At 37.0% G+C, this 18,165-nt stretch overlaps 1 protein-coding gene across 26 annotated transcripts in view; it reads right to left on the bottom strand.

The window, feature by feature from the left end:
* kcnma1 (potassium calcium-activated channel subfamily M alpha 1) overlaps window positions 1-18,165 on the bottom strand; it is a 657,167-nt gene that overhangs the window by 140,967 nt on the left and 498,035 nt on the right. For 15 of the 26 annotated variants that reach the window (XM_062977436.1, XM_062977437.1, XM_062977438.1 and 12 more), the window contains exons 17-19: window positions 13,448-13,459; window positions 6,798-6,884; window positions 4,737-4,813 (exon numbers count right to left, since the gene is read on the bottom strand). In XM_062977436.1, coding sequence (XP_062833506.1) covers window positions 4,737-4,813; window positions 6,798-6,884; window positions 13,448-13,459 — 176 coding nt within the window. The remainder of the gene's footprint in view (window positions 1-4,736; window positions 4,814-6,797; window positions 6,885-13,447; window positions 13,460-18,165) is intronic. The other 11 variants (XM_062977426.1, XM_062977425.1, XM_016994948.2 and 8 more) reach the window with 1 other exon arrangement.

Genomic DNA, 18,165 nt, shown 5'->3' with positions numbered 1-18,165 from the left:
CATGTAATTAATGCCACAATAATTAAGATCTCCATGTAAAGAAGTTATTCTTTCACATTTCATTCACCTGTACGCACAGCTTCATTCTGTTTGCCTTTATTTAATCTTATATGTAAATTCTATCCATCAGTTCTAATTTTTATTATGGTGATCATTAGCATAAGCAAAAGTATGTAGATTGCAAGGAGGTGGAAGGGCCACTATGTTTGCCATTAAAATTGAAGCTGACAAACTGAATAGGGAATGTAACAGGAAAGATGGTCATGCTTCCCCTATGCTTAGTGACATGCTTCTCTCTACACATAATCTGTAATCCATGAACAATTAAACCTTGCTGTGCTGAATCAGACTCTTTCCTTTCTGATTGTACTGATATGCAGCATTTATTTAGCTTTTACCAGATGCTGCTAACTATTACCATCATTTGTGAATTAAGAAATATAGAAGATATGGTCCTTGGGTTCAGCCTTAGAAAGTTAGATCAAGGGAGTATGTTCAGCAGTTATATCAATGTTTAGTTATTAGAGGGCTGATCGACAAAGTGTTACCAGGAAGACTAAAGTAGATCTGATGGTTTCAAAGATGGGACTGCTGAGAGGTTTCTAAGTAAGAATAGGAATACTAGTAGACAGTGTCCAATAATACTGGTGCTCTCTGATGATGCAAAGTTGCAAAGGGATTCTCAGAATGTCTTCATTTATAAGGTGCAGCCATGATATCAGGTCAGAAGTGAGTGTATGCCCAGGATTCCCCTCATCCCACACCTAGTCTATAAAGTGGGTGGGAATCATACAATTTCCTAGACATCATAGGATTTCCACCCCAGCAACCCTAGACATTATATATAGGGAGCTGTGGTCCAACAATGGCTACATGTGTTTTACCCCAGCATCTTACAAGTGTGTATGTGTATACAGAGTGCAGCTAGCTACGAATGTGCGAAGGGTTCCTTAACTATGGCATTTGAAAACACTGCACTAGTGCCTGAAAAGAGCATAAAGTTTTTTCTTTTATAAGGTATTTTCTATACATATTCATATGTTGCTGAGTTTTCTTTTTATTTATGGGAAAGTTTAGATTGCAACATGTTTTTAAAATAATAAGAATTTTAGTTCTGAAAGTACCTCAGTGCCTAACTTATGTGGTTTACCCTGAAGTTATTTTGATTAACTTATGATCTCTTTACATGGCCCTTTCAGGCTGTGCAGCTGCACCGCAAAAAGGAAGTTGCAAGAGGCAGCTCATGGCGCCTTGCGTGCCCTCCCTCCTCCCCTCATCACATGGTGAGGACAGGCAAGGGTGTGTTGCCAACCATTCCCTCCCCCCCATCAGATGGCAGAAAGGGCAGCAATGTGTGTTGCCCTGCCGCCATTTCTACCATCACACAGTAAAAGGGTGAGGAAAGTGCGGGTAGCTCCATCAGAGCTACCCAAACAACACTTTCCTCCCTGTAGTGGGGAAAAAGCACCTTTCGGCACTTCCCCTCCACTTTGGGAGGAATGTGGACAGGGCCTGCCATGCGTCGTGTGATGGTGCATGGCAGGCTCTTTCCAAGCCATGCATAAAAGTGGCAAAACGGGGCAAGAATGCCCCATGTGAAGAGGTTCCTAAAGTTGCATATCACTGCATTAAAAAAAAATCCTGCATCACTCCTGGACACACAAAAAGGGCAAATGGCTCTCAACAGTCTAAAACATTATACGGTTTGCTGGCAATGCCTTCATCAAATTACAGGTAGCAGCCCAGTTACATCTGGTTTTCAGCTGCCTCCATTGGAATCTATGAGATTTGACTATGCATAATTAGGCACAGGTGCTTACTAATGAGAGATCGCTTCATCACATATAGTTTACAATGCCAACTGCAGATTCAAGCCAACTTGCCTATTTAAACCCTGGCTGCCACTAAGCTGCTGCAACACAGTTTTTAATAGGAGGGTTTTGTAAGGCAGATGTCATAGGTGGAAACAGAAACATGTTTCTTTTCTCCTTGACACTGCTTGTAGTCAGGATTTTAGACCTACGCTTCAATGGCCAACATGCAACATTTGTAAATACAGTTGGGTTGTAGAATGTGCTGGTCTGTTCAACTAGGCTCCAATGGAAAAGGGGAAATAGATATGTTGAACAGAAAAATATTAAGTTACGCCACAAATACTTTTTCTCCCTTTGACATTCCTCAACCAGTCTGGTGGATTCCATGTTCAAATTTCTTCCTTCTTTGCCCATCTTAATTTTATTTCAGAATCTGTTTGTTGGAAAAACTGATGTTGCACTTGCTGCACTGTTTCTTACACAGAGCTGACTGTCAGTGTAGACTTTTGTTGTCTTATTTTCTGAAGGTTTTAGATTTATCTTTTTAAAAAAGTTTTTCAAAAGAATCAATTTCCAGTTCTCTTAATATCTTCTTCCTAAAACCTACTTACTTTCCTTATTCCTTCTTACCACTTATTATATATAGCTGTGATATTTTAAATCTGTGGTTTCCATATAACAGAACAATCTTTACTATCAAAAAAATCAAACGATAATGTTTGTCCTGAACTATACCACTTCAGCTTGAACCTTTAATAAGGGCTGCTGCTCTGCAGTCAACCCTCCCTCTGCACACAGAAAAGAAACAGAACCTCAAGGAGGCAACTATGGTGAAATGTTAGCTTTTAACTGCTGAGGAATATTCAAATATCCAGTTCTTAAGTATACATTTAAGTGGTATAGGCCAGAAAAAAATTACAAATTTATTCTGTTTTATTTTACAACCTGGACTTCACACTAATCCCTTTGGAGAGCATGATAAAACCTGGAGTATGATGGAACATTCTGAAGCCCACTTAAATGGGAACGCTCTTCAGCACATTCCATTATGGATTGAATGCTTGTTATGTTGATGTATATTCTATAAGCAAATAACTGTCAAGGGACTCACTGCAAGAATTTCTTATCTTACAATGAAATTTTCCTACCAAACCAAGATCTCACAAAGTGCCCATAAAGCTGTTCTGGCAAGATGTTGATACATGATAAGATTTTTACTCCCATCATATCAAAGGGAAATTCAAAATAGAAGTGGTATAGTAAATCTTGATTAAAATACAATCCCTTTTCTCATAGGTTCCATTACTTGCCACTGCCATAGGTGGGAGGAATTGTATGTGATCTTCGTGGTGTGCACAGAATTCTTTTATTGGCTCACTCATGGCAGTGCCTCCAGACTGCTCTCAAAACTGTGCTGGAAGTGAGTGTTAAATGCTTTATATGCTGGTAAATTGGTCACACTAGGAATAACTATGAGAATAAACTCATAATTGCCCATTGGTGATTCTAGATCTTTCCAATAACAGATATCCACTTTGATGATGAAGTGTGGCCAAGATCCCCACAGGATGTGTTCCAAGCCACTGGGATTAAAAGAATGAAAGGAGGGGCTCTGACTGAGTTTTTAAGGCATGGGGATTTTGTCCATTTGAGAGAGGGGATGTATCTTCATTATGGACCAGTAACTGGACTTGGCATTTTCCCTGCTTCTTAAGGCTTAAAAGCATTCCTTATTATTATGGCCTCTTGTTTCATATTGTATTACGGTTTTATCTTTTTTATATTGTGATTTGTATTATGTTGCTATTTATTTTGTCCTTAGGTGGTTGGGCCTCTGCCCCATGTACACTGCCCCAAGTCTCTGTGGGGAGATGGTGGCGGAGTATAAATAAAGTTGTTGTTGTTATTATTATTATTATTATTATTATTATTATTATTATTATTATTATTATTATTATTATTATTATTTCTGAGCTGTAAGTTGAAGGACTATTTAAGCTACCCTTATATCTTGAAAGAAAGAAACAGAGGCAAGTATTTCTGGCCACAAGGTTCTCTCAGCAATGCTCAGTGCCTAAAACTTTGATAAAGAAGTACAATAATAGTTTTTGCACTTGTGACTGAAAGTAGCTCTTGGAACAATGTGCCAGCAAAACAGGAGGAGGAGGAGGAGTAGGAGAAGGAGGAGGAGAGAGGGGGAGGGGGAAGAGGAAGATATATCTATCTAGAAGGAACAGAGCAAAGCCTGTATGTCACCGAAATAACCAATTACCGAGAGCTTTAAAAATGCTACTTTTGGGACTACAGTATAATGCTCAGAATTTTTCACCTCACATAGCTATTGGACAATCTGTTTAGAAATTTGGGTAGCTTTAGTTCAAAAGTAAGTTATCCAAATGTTGTCAGGACCTTATTTTACCATAATTGTCTGTAAGCTATTCTATCTTGCTACTTTACAAGATATAACCTAAATTCTACCTCTGGCGCTAGAAACCTTGTAGATTTCAATAGAGTGTAAATTGTGATGAGACTGGTTTTTAAAAAAAATCAAAACAGAGGTGTATTTGACTACTGAAACTTTAATTTGAGGTAGTGGGGGAGGAAGGGAAGAAAACATTAATCATAGATATATAATACTTTGACATATCTACACAATTTGATAATTGTCTATACTTTGTTAACTTGGGGCTATAGAGGTTCTAATGATGATGCAGGTGTGACCAAATGGTGTGTATTTCAATTTTAAACCTAACTGCAAAATGGAAATATCAGAGACTGTCATCAATTATGTTTGTATGGATAGATTTCCTAGGTTTCCTCCATGTCTATGGAAAATGTAGAATTGTATTTAAAGGGGTCCCTTAAGGCTTAATAGTTCCCATAGAATAAGAAGGCAGGAAAAGGGGAGGGGGCTTTACTTACGTCGTTTGCAGCCACATTTTTTTATCCTTTTGGGATCTGTGATGTCATCATGACAGGCCTTGCAGTAAAAAAATGCCCTAGAGAGCAATGGAGAATGGAAAAACTGACATATTTCTTAATCCATACAAATGAAATTAGTCCCACATTTCCTCCTTGCTACAAGTGCCAAATTAATGAAACATGCCAGCACTAATTTCCTTTAATCTTTTGAAAGGTTTAGACATTTAAAGAAGGAAATGTTTGCTACAAGACAATTAATTTCAAACACAAGGCTGGGTGATTCAAGTTCGTGTTTCTTTTAATAAATTTAACTTGAAAATAATTGGAGAATGGTTAATAAATATGACATTGTGGATCACATCATCCAGCTTTCATCTTGGAAAGGAGCATCCAAAGTGACTTTATTATCCAAACACACAAGAGATGAAAACACTGTTCTTGGCAGGGGAATTTCTGGCTCAAAATCTCCTGATTTTTTAAAATCATTTTTTAAAAACAGAGGAAGATATATAAAGCTATTTGTTCCACTTAGTTTCACACGGCTTAATCTTTTGGAGAAATTCAGAAGCTGTCATGAAACAAATGCAGGACAATAGCAATTATTCTTGTACTTATGGTGCCAAGGCAACTCTGGTGCTTTCCAAACACTGGCTTGGGTTCAAATATCTCAGAGAGTGAAAGGTGTTTGCACTGAAAGAGCTCACCCACTTCTCCCTTTTCTAAAGCTCTTATCTGACCCCACAAAAAACAGCTTTAGAAGATTAAAGGGGCCCCAAGAGCATCTTATCAGAGGCCATGGGGTTTCTAGAAAGGGAATAGTAGAGAATAGACAATCACTTGCCTGCACAGTGCCAATTTTTTGATCCAAGCTACTAAGATTTATAAATAATATATTACAATTATGATGATATTATTATAGTAAAGGTAAAGGTTTTCCCCTGATGTTAAGTCCAGTCGTGACCGACTCTGGGGGTTGGTGCTCATCTCCATTTCTAAGCCAAAGAGCCGCCGTTGTCCGTAGACACCTCCAAGGTCATGTAGCCGGCATGACTGCATGGAGCGCCGTTACCTTCCCGCCAGAGCGGTACCTATTGATCTACTCACATTTGCATGTTTTCGAACGGCTAGGTTGGCAGGAGCTGGGGCTAACAGCGGACGCTCATTCCGCTTCCGGGATTTGAACCTGGGACCTTTCGGTCTGCAAGTTCAGCAGCTCAGCGCTTTAACACACTGCACCACCATCAAGGGTGGTGATATAATATTATCACCAAGGGCCTTGATATAATAATAATAATAATAATAATAATAATAATAATAATAATAATAATAATAATAATATAATAATAATATATTATTATTATTATTATTATTATTATTATTATTATTATATTATTATTATTATTATTATGTTATAATTTCTCAGACTTAGACTAAATGGCTTTCTACATATTAACTGTTTTTAAGACTCTCCCTTATATGTCTAGATACTGTGACATAAATTATTCTAGACGCCCAGGTTAGGCATATGACTACAATCAGGAGAGCATTATGGTAACTGCACCGTCTTCTCAGAGTTAGGAGAATAAAAACATTCACAAGTTCTCGCATCCTTGATGAGAAAGAGTGTCTGGCCATGTTGATTAGATTGCCCTTATCCAAATAACAACAACAACAACAATAACAACAACAACAACAAGATTGTGTGCTGTGATATTAGGTACATGTAATAAATTATAATTTGTATTCTGCATTTTAACACTGAATTCAGGTCACACAGAGGAAACATGTGTCTAGTAATGTCGCTCTCACTTTGATTTAATAAGGTGAGTGTGGCATCAAAATGGTCAGAACAAGCCAGGAAAATGCAAAGTAGAACACAATTTTTCACTTGTGTAGGCAACACTCTAGATTCTAAAATGCAGCTAAGAAATAGAATTTTTAGAAAGGCTGCTGAAATCATCTAAGAGAACTTTACACTGAAATGTATCCCACCAATATTCATTATCACAATCAATACAACTAGCAGATAAAGCATATTTAGAGAACAAAACACAGCATTACCTTTTTACTTCTTTGGCATCGCTTGCAATGAAGAATCCTAAAGTGCCCTCTTGAATCTTCACATGATTTCCAGGATTGATTAATATACTGTCCAGTAAAATGAAACAAAACAACAAACAAACAAAAACCAAGAAGATAATGCAATGAGTTCATGATACTTTTCAGTGTTTAAAATTGAATAGACAATTTTTCTTTGTTTTGTTATAGGGGGCCCATTATTTGCAGAAATCTTAAAAGGAAAAAAACTAGAAGCCATTTTTCACATCTAAACAAAGCTCCAACATAAAAAAACTCTAGCAAAAACAATGGGAAAAATATTACTAGCCCCCACTTCTCATTTTAATGAGTGTATAATCTAAATTACACACACACACACAAACAAAACTCTACAAATAAATTTCCAAGGAAACAATTGGATTACTTCTATTTTAAGTATTTTACAATTTATGGTAAAACAAGATAATATTAATGGGACCCCTATATCTCTAGCATATTATGTACAGTACAATACACATATATACTGAAGGGGAATGGTACAAGACAACCGTTACTATTGCTGGAGAAAACATAAAACATAGTTAATAATTCTTCCACCCCAAAGCCTCATTGCAATGGATGAAAAAAGGTTTTTCATTCTTCCTGAAAAATAAAATCCTTTTAATTTGAAGGAGGGGGCGGGTTTTAAAAAAAATAATTCCATTGTGTGAGCTGGTCTCTGTAAGTATGAAGCATGACTATCAAAATGTAATGTTGTTGACTTCTGGTGATCAGTACCACAATTGTAACACAGATAGGTCCAAGGAATCCGTATCCAATAATGGAACTACACAGGGCTTGGAAGATGTATGGTTAATGTAGACCAGTGGTTCTCAACCTGTGCATCCCTAAATGTTTTGGCCAACTCCCAGAAATCTTAACAGCTGATAAACTGGGAGGGATTTCTGGGAGTTGTGGGCCAAAACATCTGGGGACTCACAGGTTAAGAACCACTGATATAGACAGCTATTTCCCAAGGGGTTAGCTTATGTTGTGTGGGTTAAATGTATACATTTGTTAGAATAGTTGTATCTCACATCCAGCCAATGTTAAATTTTATCTCAATTTGAACACCAGATTTGACATTTGAAGAAGGAATATAATTTTCTGGACCACAGCAGGACAACCACAACCACATTACTAGGCAGTTGAAAATACCCCTGCAAGTGAAGTTGCCAATTCTTAAAAGGTATTTCTTGTGTACAATATCTTGCAGGAATTGTTACTCATTACGGCAGATATGGAGAAAAGGTAATAAGGAGAGGGTGGAGTTAGTGTGTTAATAACTGTAATGAGTGGATGACTTATCCTAGGGTTGTGCGCTAGTCCTCTGATGACCATAGGCATTTCATGAACAGCCTTGCTGCTTTTGCCCCAATTCCTACCCAGGAAGTCAGGCTTTCTATTCTTAATGTAGAACTTCCTAGAAATGTATTAGGTTGAATATGTACCCTAAGCATTATTTTGTTCATAAATAGAAGGAGCAAGCAACAGCACTATGTTGTGCTAATCAACTTCGAACATCAGAAAGTTTCATTTTTTTCTGTGAAGTACTGGGGAAATGTTTTATGGCTGAAGGGAGAAAAATGAGCCAGCGGATGAGCCAGTACTTGGTAATTACTATAGTGGGGCTTTTGCGTCCCTAGAATAGCCTGTTTTCTCCAATAACTTTTTCCTTCTTTTATGCAGCTCTGTGAAACTTAACAGATGCTATTCTGTCAACTCAAATTATTCTCCCCCAAATTGATCATCTAAACTGTTTTGGATCCAATCCCTTTCTTGTGGTAAAGAGTCACAATTTTCCAAGTAGTTTAATACAGCTTCTAAAGAAAGTGCTATTCTGTCACTTCATTTTTGTTAAGTCAGAGGAGAGTTAACATCCATGCAATACTTGTAGGTGACAAACACTGCCAGCAGCTGGAATTGATTTGGACTTAGTAGAAAACATATTTTAAGGGATGAGACAATTAAAGCACAATACGTATGAACACATGGCACAAACAATGTAAGGTATAGCTTCCTAGCATTATCCTCCCATAGCCTCTAACATTACTCTGTTGCCACCAACTACTACTATATTGTTTGCTTGGAATACTGTAAGCAAATTTCGCAATCCATTATGTGGCTAGAAACTCCACTGGTGAGCTTCTAGCCACTGCACATTTACTGCAGTAAATATGTATGTACTATCTAGTACTTGCATGGCTGTATCTAGGAGAAGCAAAATGACTGTTATAATTGACAAGGGACAGAAGCATATAAATATGTCCACATCTTTTCAAAGATCAATACATGCAAAAGAGGATACCAAAACATGACAACTTTACTTCAGTTACTTGTCAATCATATCAGCAACGTAACATTAATTGGTCAAAGCCCTGGAAGGGAAAACAAGGTTTACTTCTTACTGAGCATTGAGTAGAATCAGAGATGCCACGATATTTCACCTGAAGCAAAATTCAAATCTGGAAATTCTTCCTAAAGCAAAAAAGCAAAAGTCTTTCTATAAAGAGACACTTTCTATAATCTCATCTCTGCCTGGGATCCACACAGAACACACAACTTTAAGTTTCATTTAATTTGGGCTGTGAATGTCGTCTTCTTCGCACAACCCCTGCATATCCTTAAGGAACTGGTGAAAAAATCCAGACTTTTCAAGGGATGCATTTAATAAAATTCTTTCCTAAAAAGGCAAATTTTGAAAAAAAAAATCAGGTGAAACATCCTAGGAATTTGAAACAAAAGTGGAGAATCTCTAGAGGACAAGAGAATTTCCTTAGAAAGTGGCATTTTTGTTATTACTTGAATGCTTTCTTCCTATTGTTCCCACAGACATGACCCAAGACCTTTTTAAAATGATAGTGGCAATTTCAGAAAAAGGGTGATATATCAATGGGATCATGCTCCCCTTTGCCTAGACTATGTCGCAATGTGACTATTGTTTCAGCTGTATTCAATAAAATTTTGTGAAGGTTGAATAGAGTATTTTTAAAAGTCCTATAAAAGTTGGAGAACCCTGAATGCTAAATGATAAAATCTGTGGTTAAAGTCAGGAAAATCAGATCTTGATATTTTCACTCTACACTGACAGGTCATGTGTGAAATGCTGATGTATTAAACCTGATATTGTCGGGTGTATCACATAGGCTTTCAGTGGTGTTTCCTATGACATCCTTTAAGCTGTGTTTGAGTTGACTCTTCTCAGTTTGCCAAGTCTGGAAATTCCTGGGAAAATGTGGCCTACTAAGACAGACATGGTGACAATTATTCGTATCTGAATGTCTTCCAAGGTGATTATAATGTTCTCTGTGTGAGGTTACTTTCAAACATGTTGCAGAATGCTGATCAGTCCAGAATATAGTTGGCAACTTTTTCACTGAGGTGAAGCATGTATTAATTTGATGCTATACCATCTTCACACTTCAGCATTTTGTGTGAGAAAGATTAATCCAACCTGCTGGTCATAATCTTTAGGCCTAAAGTTTGCAAAGCAGGAATAGCTTATGAGGTTTTGGGTTTCTTAAAGAGGTGGAATCAAAATTTATTCTCCTTAATTAATGAGAAAAGGATTCAAGGAAACCTGCCAGGAAGAATAACCGCAGCAAACTTTGGTGCAGTTTTCTTGGTATTGTTCACAGCCTGAGTTGTGATTTTGCACAGAAATGTACTCTTATTTATGCTGCTGTAAAGAATAATCCCATGGTGCACTACAGGATGAGTGAATATGGAAATTATGGTGCACTTTTATTCTCATGTAGTGGAAAGAAAACTATGGAAATTATTCACCTCTATTTTAGGACTTGTCCTGGACTGAGTAGTAACCCCAGAAGAAAGGGAGGGAGGGGGGCAGGAGGTAAACTTTTTGTGGCCCTTGTCAATAGGATGCTACGTGCAAGCAATCCTTTCCCCTATTGCCAGCTTTCGGCAAAGGGATGCTCAGGACTACTGAAACTTTTATTTGTACTTACTTGGGTAATATTAGAAGTGTCCATGCAATCAGAAGTACTACATCATTAGGGTTATGATTGTATCGCGGTCTCTATTTACAGTAAAGCAAATGGCAGTTTAGCTTCTTTGCTCAGTGTGGGCCATTTCGGAACTGAGAGGATGGAAAAATATGGAGAGGAGCTTGTATGTGTTCAATCTTCACTCAATCTGGTACTATGATGAATACACCAGAACACTCTCATTTTGAAATGAGTTATGGGTTCAGTAAATCCACTTCTGGCAAATACAGCTAAAATGAATCCACAAACATCAATTGATCTTGTATTGCTGGAACAGGAGAGAAGACTCTGGGAAGTCACATGTAAGCTACCTTGGGCTTTATCAAGGGGTAGTGGGAACAGAGATGTCATTAAAATTCAGCATTGCTGCACCATTCTGTAAGCCCAGATGTATGTGTTGCATGTCTAGGCTTATACTGTCCATCAAGAAATACATATTATTCCCTATAAGAATAATATCCTGAGCTCCTATATAAGACAAAGATCAACGTTTTGATGGAATGAGTGACCAAAAAATCCCCCAATACCCTACAAATAATTCCATGATTAGATGTGCTGTACCATTCCCCATGCAATTACGATCACAACAATAATATATTATTCACCATCATATTGAAATAGATGTATTTAATTTAGGAGACATGGGATATGTTTCAATAGGGTTTTTTTTTTCTTTTAAAAGTTGATTGTTGGTCTTTAGGCTGTGCCTTTTAGTCCATTATAAGATCTGTTGCAATGTAGCAGACAGTGCCTTCAAATTAATTTTGATCATGAATAATAGATGCTCTTTTATTTTTTTACTCTCATGAATTTTGGCAGATCATAGTGGTAAACAGTAAGGGAGTCATGCCACAAACATTTTTATATAATGGTATGTCTCCTAGCTACCACTTCTTTCTTCTGGGCTTCTCTGACTAATGTTAATACAGATTCAACATCGTCACATACACAGGGGGAAAAATCACTATAGACACTGAAAAAATGCAGACAACAAGGCAATTTGATAAGGCTGTAGAATACTGAAGCTTCATTATCACCAAAGCAAACAACCACAGGCATTGCTCCCAGGAATTGAAGCCCTCAGTAAAAATGTCAATGGACAGCAAATTGCAGTATTTGTTCCTTTGGCATTCCCAAACTTGCTTGGACTAAACAGCACTGAATATAGCAATTCTAAAGCATTCAAATTATCTTTGCTCATGGTCACAGATAGGATTAACACAACATCTTAATGAGGACCAATCCAAATGAAGGCAAAATACTGCCATCTTATTCTGGGAGCAAGTCAGAGTACTTTTGGAACCACACACTTTTTTCACACTGCTAAACATGCTTTTAACACAACGTTAAAATTACTGGTAAACAAGAAGCCAAATAAGAGGTGCAACAACTGCAGATCCTTGAAGATGCCAAGTGTTGCAGTAACTTCTCTGCAGTTGGATCATATAAATAATGCCAAACTGACAGGAAGCCACCTCTCTGTTTTCACGTATCTACTCCAAATCCACAGGATAAGAACTAAAAAGAAAGAATGTTACACAGTCCACAGAATGATGAGACAGAAACAAGGGAGGGGAGGAGGGAGAGAAACTAAGTTTGAGGATACACAGTTCAGGAGGAAATGAACATATGTGAAGAATGAAAATGTTCTTATGGGGACACCAAGAAATTTACAGTAGTGAAATGATACAGAAACAAAGGGGATTTGGTGATTCATGCCTTATTTACTTCCAATTCACAACAGCAGGATGGCATGTAAGTTTGAGATGAAGACTGAATATCAGCACATTAAAATAATATGCAAAACATGCTAACGCAAAGTGTGGGAAAGAAGCCAACTCATTCAAAAGATCCAGTCAATGGTCTCCTGTGTTCGAATGAATGTATGTTGTACAAAAGGTTACAAAGTGTGCACTGATAAAGCAATAGAGTAGTTTCTGTGTGGTACGGTATTTCAGTTGATCTGATCCAATGTTAACTCCAAAACACAAATGAAACGAAATAAAGTCAAGGCATTTATATACTATTTATGGGAGGATAAACTAAAGGGCATGAGGTAGTGTGTATAAGGTGTTTTGGGAAAGGACTTGAGTGTCATCTCAGCAAAGGTGTGAATACAAAGACAATGAGGCAGCACAAAGGTTAACAGACAGGCTGCAGACACTATTGCAACAAAGGGGAAGTACAAAAACAGCGAAAGGAAAGAGTACTGGACAGGAGAGACAGTTCTCCTACTGTAATAACTGTATACACTTATGGTGTCTCAGGATAAAAGGCTTGCATCTAAATTTCATTTGTATGTATATATATATATATATAATTCTGCAAAGAAGTTAGTGCACGAGTCACAAGAAACAACAAAGAAACCAACTGTTGCTATAGAGTTCTCTCTCCTCTTTGAAACTGTGGGGGACTCATATATATCTTTATGTATATGAGCTGCCTAGCTATCTAGTATCTATCTATACATAAATATAAATATATATATCGAGAGAAAGATAGACAAAGATGTTATCTTCCTGTATTCTTGGCAAGGGATTAGTCCTGAAGTTAGAAGGAGTGAAGGTAGGATTGAGGTTGGAAGGAAAGGTAACGAAGAGGGCATACCGCTTTCGGCTTCTGCAAACGACAAGAAAAAAATTGCAAATCAAACACTTTGATAAGAAATCAACTGACACCAAAACAAAGGCAAAAAAACCTTTTATTTCAAGTCTTCCAAAGGCGCCAACATTTTTGTTGTTGTTTTGAAAAGGTTTTTCTGCTGAGAACAAGGACAAATAAAATGGAGAGACAGGGAAAAAGTTCAACGGAGGAGTAAACATAGGGTACATGAGAGAAGAATGTTGGTTTGCTTTCCATTTTTTACTATCTCTGCCGAAGAAAGAGATTCAGAGTAAAAACAAAACAAAACCATGTGTTTGAGGAGAAAAAGGATATGATTTTGTAGACAGCTTTGTATTCCACTGATGAAAAGATTATTTATTTTATTAACTTTCCTTCTGGAGCACTAGTAATTGGGATTACTAGTTTTGCTTTTGGCTACAAATGATGTCTTCTTTCATTCTCACAAACTTCAAGGGTGAATTTACACTGGAGAATTAATGCAATTTGACACCATTTTAACTGCCATGATTTAATAAACCCTTTACAATGTCTAGAAACTAACCCTCCTTCTTGGCTTTTATCTAGCTGGAAGGATGGGGTTTTTTTTGTTTGTTTGTGTTGTTGTTGTTTGCAGTATTTTCTTTGGAAGACGGATGAAGGAATGTTGGTGAAAGGATTTTCTGTGTTGGGTTGCCGCAACATTTCTTCAATAAACAATGAAAGGAACCTTGAGCAATTAAAGGATGGGATGCTACTTTAGATTATCCTTTCGTTGCAGTATGTGCTTATGTACAACAGGCAAGGCTTACCAAAATCATTTACTATGTATGTGTGCACGCTAAAGCAGAAAAAAATGCAAAAGCAGATACCCTAGCATGATGAAAAACCATAAAGGTATACATTTGGCCATAAAATGAAAATCATATAAAAATGGAGGTTGTTGAAAGAAAAAAAATCCAGGGGAAACAACTGAAGGGACTTTCAAGCAGTCCCCAGAAGAGTCCAAATGTTTAATTTCCTGATATAAGACTTATCTCACCTGGTGGTTTTATTTCACATCTGCATAATGTCAGTCCTGAGTAAATACTTTGCTGAAACATGTTGAACTGCTCTTATATTTGTGTGTGTGATATAGGAACTTATTTCTATTATTTTTATGTTATTTCTGCCTCTGGTATCAAAGTTTATATTAAAGAAACAAAAGCCCAGTAACATGTCTGATTTGGTAATTTAGGCCACATCTACACTGCCATACAGTTCATTTTCTGAATGTAGATTATCTGCTTTAAACTGGATTGTATGACAGTGTAGATTCATATAATCCAGTTTTAAGCAGATAATCTGCATTCAGAAAATGGATTATATGATCAGTGTAGATGAGACCTGAGATAAACCTGTTAGTATGAGTTATGGTTTTTACCTTTATCACTATTTTCAAGTCAAGAAATGGGGAGGGGAGATTATTTATATGCTTAAAATACTAGTGGATAACATGGCCATTTCTGAATATCTTACTACCAACATTACAGTTATGTCAGCAAATGTTACTGAGCAGACGCTCAGCTGATAACTCTGTGCATGCTGTTGTAACAGCCAGTGGATATCAAACTAGAGGTTATGGCTGGCATTTTTCAAGACAACTAACAAGTATGAGAAAAGAAAATGTGCCAAAGAATGGAAGAGTTAGTTGCTACTACCCGTTGCTTTCATAACAGGGATTGGGATCAACTGGGCCAGAAGTAAATGGAAGCAAAATTCTAACACAGTAAGCCAAGTCCACTTTAGGTTTCTGCATCAAAATTTAACAGGTCCCTCACTGGTGTATTTCTATTTATATTCCAGTTGCTTGCAGTCCATGACTTCTAGCAACTGGCTATGCTGCAGATGTTTTGATTTGCCGATAGCAGCTTTTTAAGGGCCTCATCCCATGAGTGGGAAGAAAGTGAGGGAAAGCGGAGGGAACTGCCCCTACCAGTGAGGTCCATCTTCTGGGATGGCCAGTCAACCCACATTCTTTCCCTGTCTTTTCCCATTTTCTCTCATTTTTCAGTTTGAAGATGAAGTCTGGGCTCTGTTTCCATACACTGCAAAAATGGAGTCACACAAAGTCCCACCACGTGGTCTCCTTACATTATGGGATGGCCTCCAGGGGAACAAGTGCATGGAAACAGAGCCCAGACTGAATGTGGAGAGGTTGTCTGCACCAACTTCAGTTTTTGAGGGGATGTTTCAGTCTGGAAGTTCAGACAATATATTTATAGTAAAGGATTTATCCCAGCTTCTTATGAAGTTTATAATCTCACTTCTGGTAAACTTAAAAGCTAGCCTAACTGCAAAGTCTACTAGAGAAGGAAGAACGGAGGAAGCTAAAAATGTTGGGTGTGTTTGTGAAATAAAATAAAGATATTACTGCAAAGAATCAGAAAAAAAATATTGAGCAGAAATGATATGAATATCATAGAAGCATTTGCTACTTTATTGTTGGGTCTAGTGACGACCAAGAGTATTGAGTTGGTATAACTCAGGGGTTTGTTTTATATTTACTAATATGTCAGGAGACTGCTCAGTGTGGATAATGATTTCTGGTGCATCTTCAAATGAAACTGAAAACACTTCCAAGTTTGCAAGTTTTTTAAAAAAAAGAGGACTCCTTTTCAAGAAACAGACATTAGTCTTTGACAACATAAAACAAACATCTGAAATAACATACAGCCTTTAAAAATGTCAATAGAGGGTTGGATTAAAAGTGTATAGCTTTGCACCACCAACTTCCCTGCTAGCACTGAATCTGTGGGTTCATAAGCTATCTATGTCACCCAGGAGAAAAACTGATAGGGACTATACAGGAGATCAATAATTTAATAAGCAAGGAGGGAAATCTTCTTCAAAATGTCTGGAAAGTAACAAATTTGGCATATAAGTATTCTTTACTATACTGGCGGAACATGTCAGATGGGCAGTGAATTCACTGGGGGTTTAAACTTTAAAGAAGCTAACCAATGCAGTGTACCTAATCTGGGGAAAGGATTCAGAAATTTGAGTAGTTCATTTCAATGCCTAGAGCAGAATAATATGTTCTTATGTAAACTACTATCAGCTATAGGAGCTGGCTTAGGATCTCTCTGAGACTACAGTTTATTTATTATTTACTACATTTATACCCCGCCCTCTCTTGCCCCGAAGGGGACTCAGAGTGGCTTACAAGTTATATGTACATACAATATAAGTTATATGTACATAAAATATACACACACCTCTAAACATTACCTGATAGTTGCTAGAAAAAGCTGTACACAGATCAAGTTAACTGGAAGGCAAGAAGTACGAAAAGTATAATGGGTTTTTTTCCCTTTATACTTTTTCAAATGGTGCTGTGACTTATTCAGGTCCAATACAATTCCCTTCTTTAATCTTTGGTTGTGTGTGTGTTAAAAACTTCATCCATTTTTCACACATGAAGAAAACACGTCATAAAGTGTTGTTGTTTTTTGCCTTGACCTCACTCATGCTTGCACTGCTTTTTAATGTTCTTCGCTATGGCAGACCACAAGATTTGTCAATAATATCAAACAATTATGTCCAAAATAATGACACTATGAACTCCTGAGTATAAAATACTGTGATAAATGAACTTCTCTCCCCAAACTCCATTAAACTAAATCAGAAAATGTGCCAATTCTTTTTTCTTTCTTCTTCAGATAATTTTTACCAATTAAGTTTGGGGTTTGGCATTTCAGAAGCCTTGAATCATCATTTCTTAGAGGTACAGAAAAAAGTTCTTGGAAATTTGTGTCGGGTGCTTGCTTGTATTTCATTATTGTTTCTGTTTAGTATTTCTGTTAGTGGGGCAATGTTTCCTAACCAAACTGAAAGACATCTTGTTTGATTCATCATGGTCTCTTTTCCTCCTCTTTTTCATCTCCCCTCTCCCATTCTGGTAAATCTACTCTTTTTGTTGAAAGCAACAGAAAATTCTAGGAGTCACATGATTCATTATAAGACTTCCCTGTAAGGTAGAATGGGGTGTTTTACTATATTTACTATAAATATTTATATGTGCAGAATATTTCACATCCATACTTATGAAAAGCACATACATGCCTAATGGCGGCTCTCAGTTTGAAAAGAAATCTTACAGATAAAGATAATTATACCCTCTACTATTATAAAACTTCAGTAGCGCGTTTTTTAAAAGTGGCATTAAAAAATAATATGGAAAGTTTCTGCAGATTCAACAGAAATAGCTAGAATTGGCTGAAAAGATAAAATTGAATGGCATTGCTTTTGAGGATTTACAAATAAATATCTGCACTATGATCAGTCCCTACATATCTTGTGCCTTCTATTTCTTTATGTTCTATTGTATTAGGTGTTATTTTTCTGTTTCTTCTTGGGAAGTTCTTTACTTTGGGGCAGGAAGCAAAACAAGCCTTGGAGCCTTTTTGTGTTGGGCCAATGTAAAATCTATTGTAATTGTATGGCAGAACATTTTTTTTGTTTATTAGGGGCAAAGAAAAATATTGCCATTATATAGCACAATCAAAGTATATGGTGCTTCAAGCCAAGCTTTGCACATGATGTAGTGTGCAACATTCCTACAAACAGATTTCACTTGGAAATACTCAAGGTAGTTGAATGACATTATTAAGATCTTCTGCTTATCTTCTATTTGTTTGTCTGGTTCTAATTTTTACTACATTCCTTATCAATGTGTAATCTCC

This window comes from Anolis carolinensis, chromosome 3 (assembly GCF_035594765.1).
Source record: "Anolis carolinensis isolate JA03-04 chromosome 3, rAnoCar3.1.pri, whole genome shotgun sequence".
NCBI lineage: Eukaryota > Metazoa > Chordata > Lepidosauria > Squamata > Dactyloidae > Anolis > Anolis carolinensis.
The sequence above is the reverse complement of the archived record's forward strand: the minus strand, read 5'-3'. Positions and strand labels throughout refer to the sequence as shown.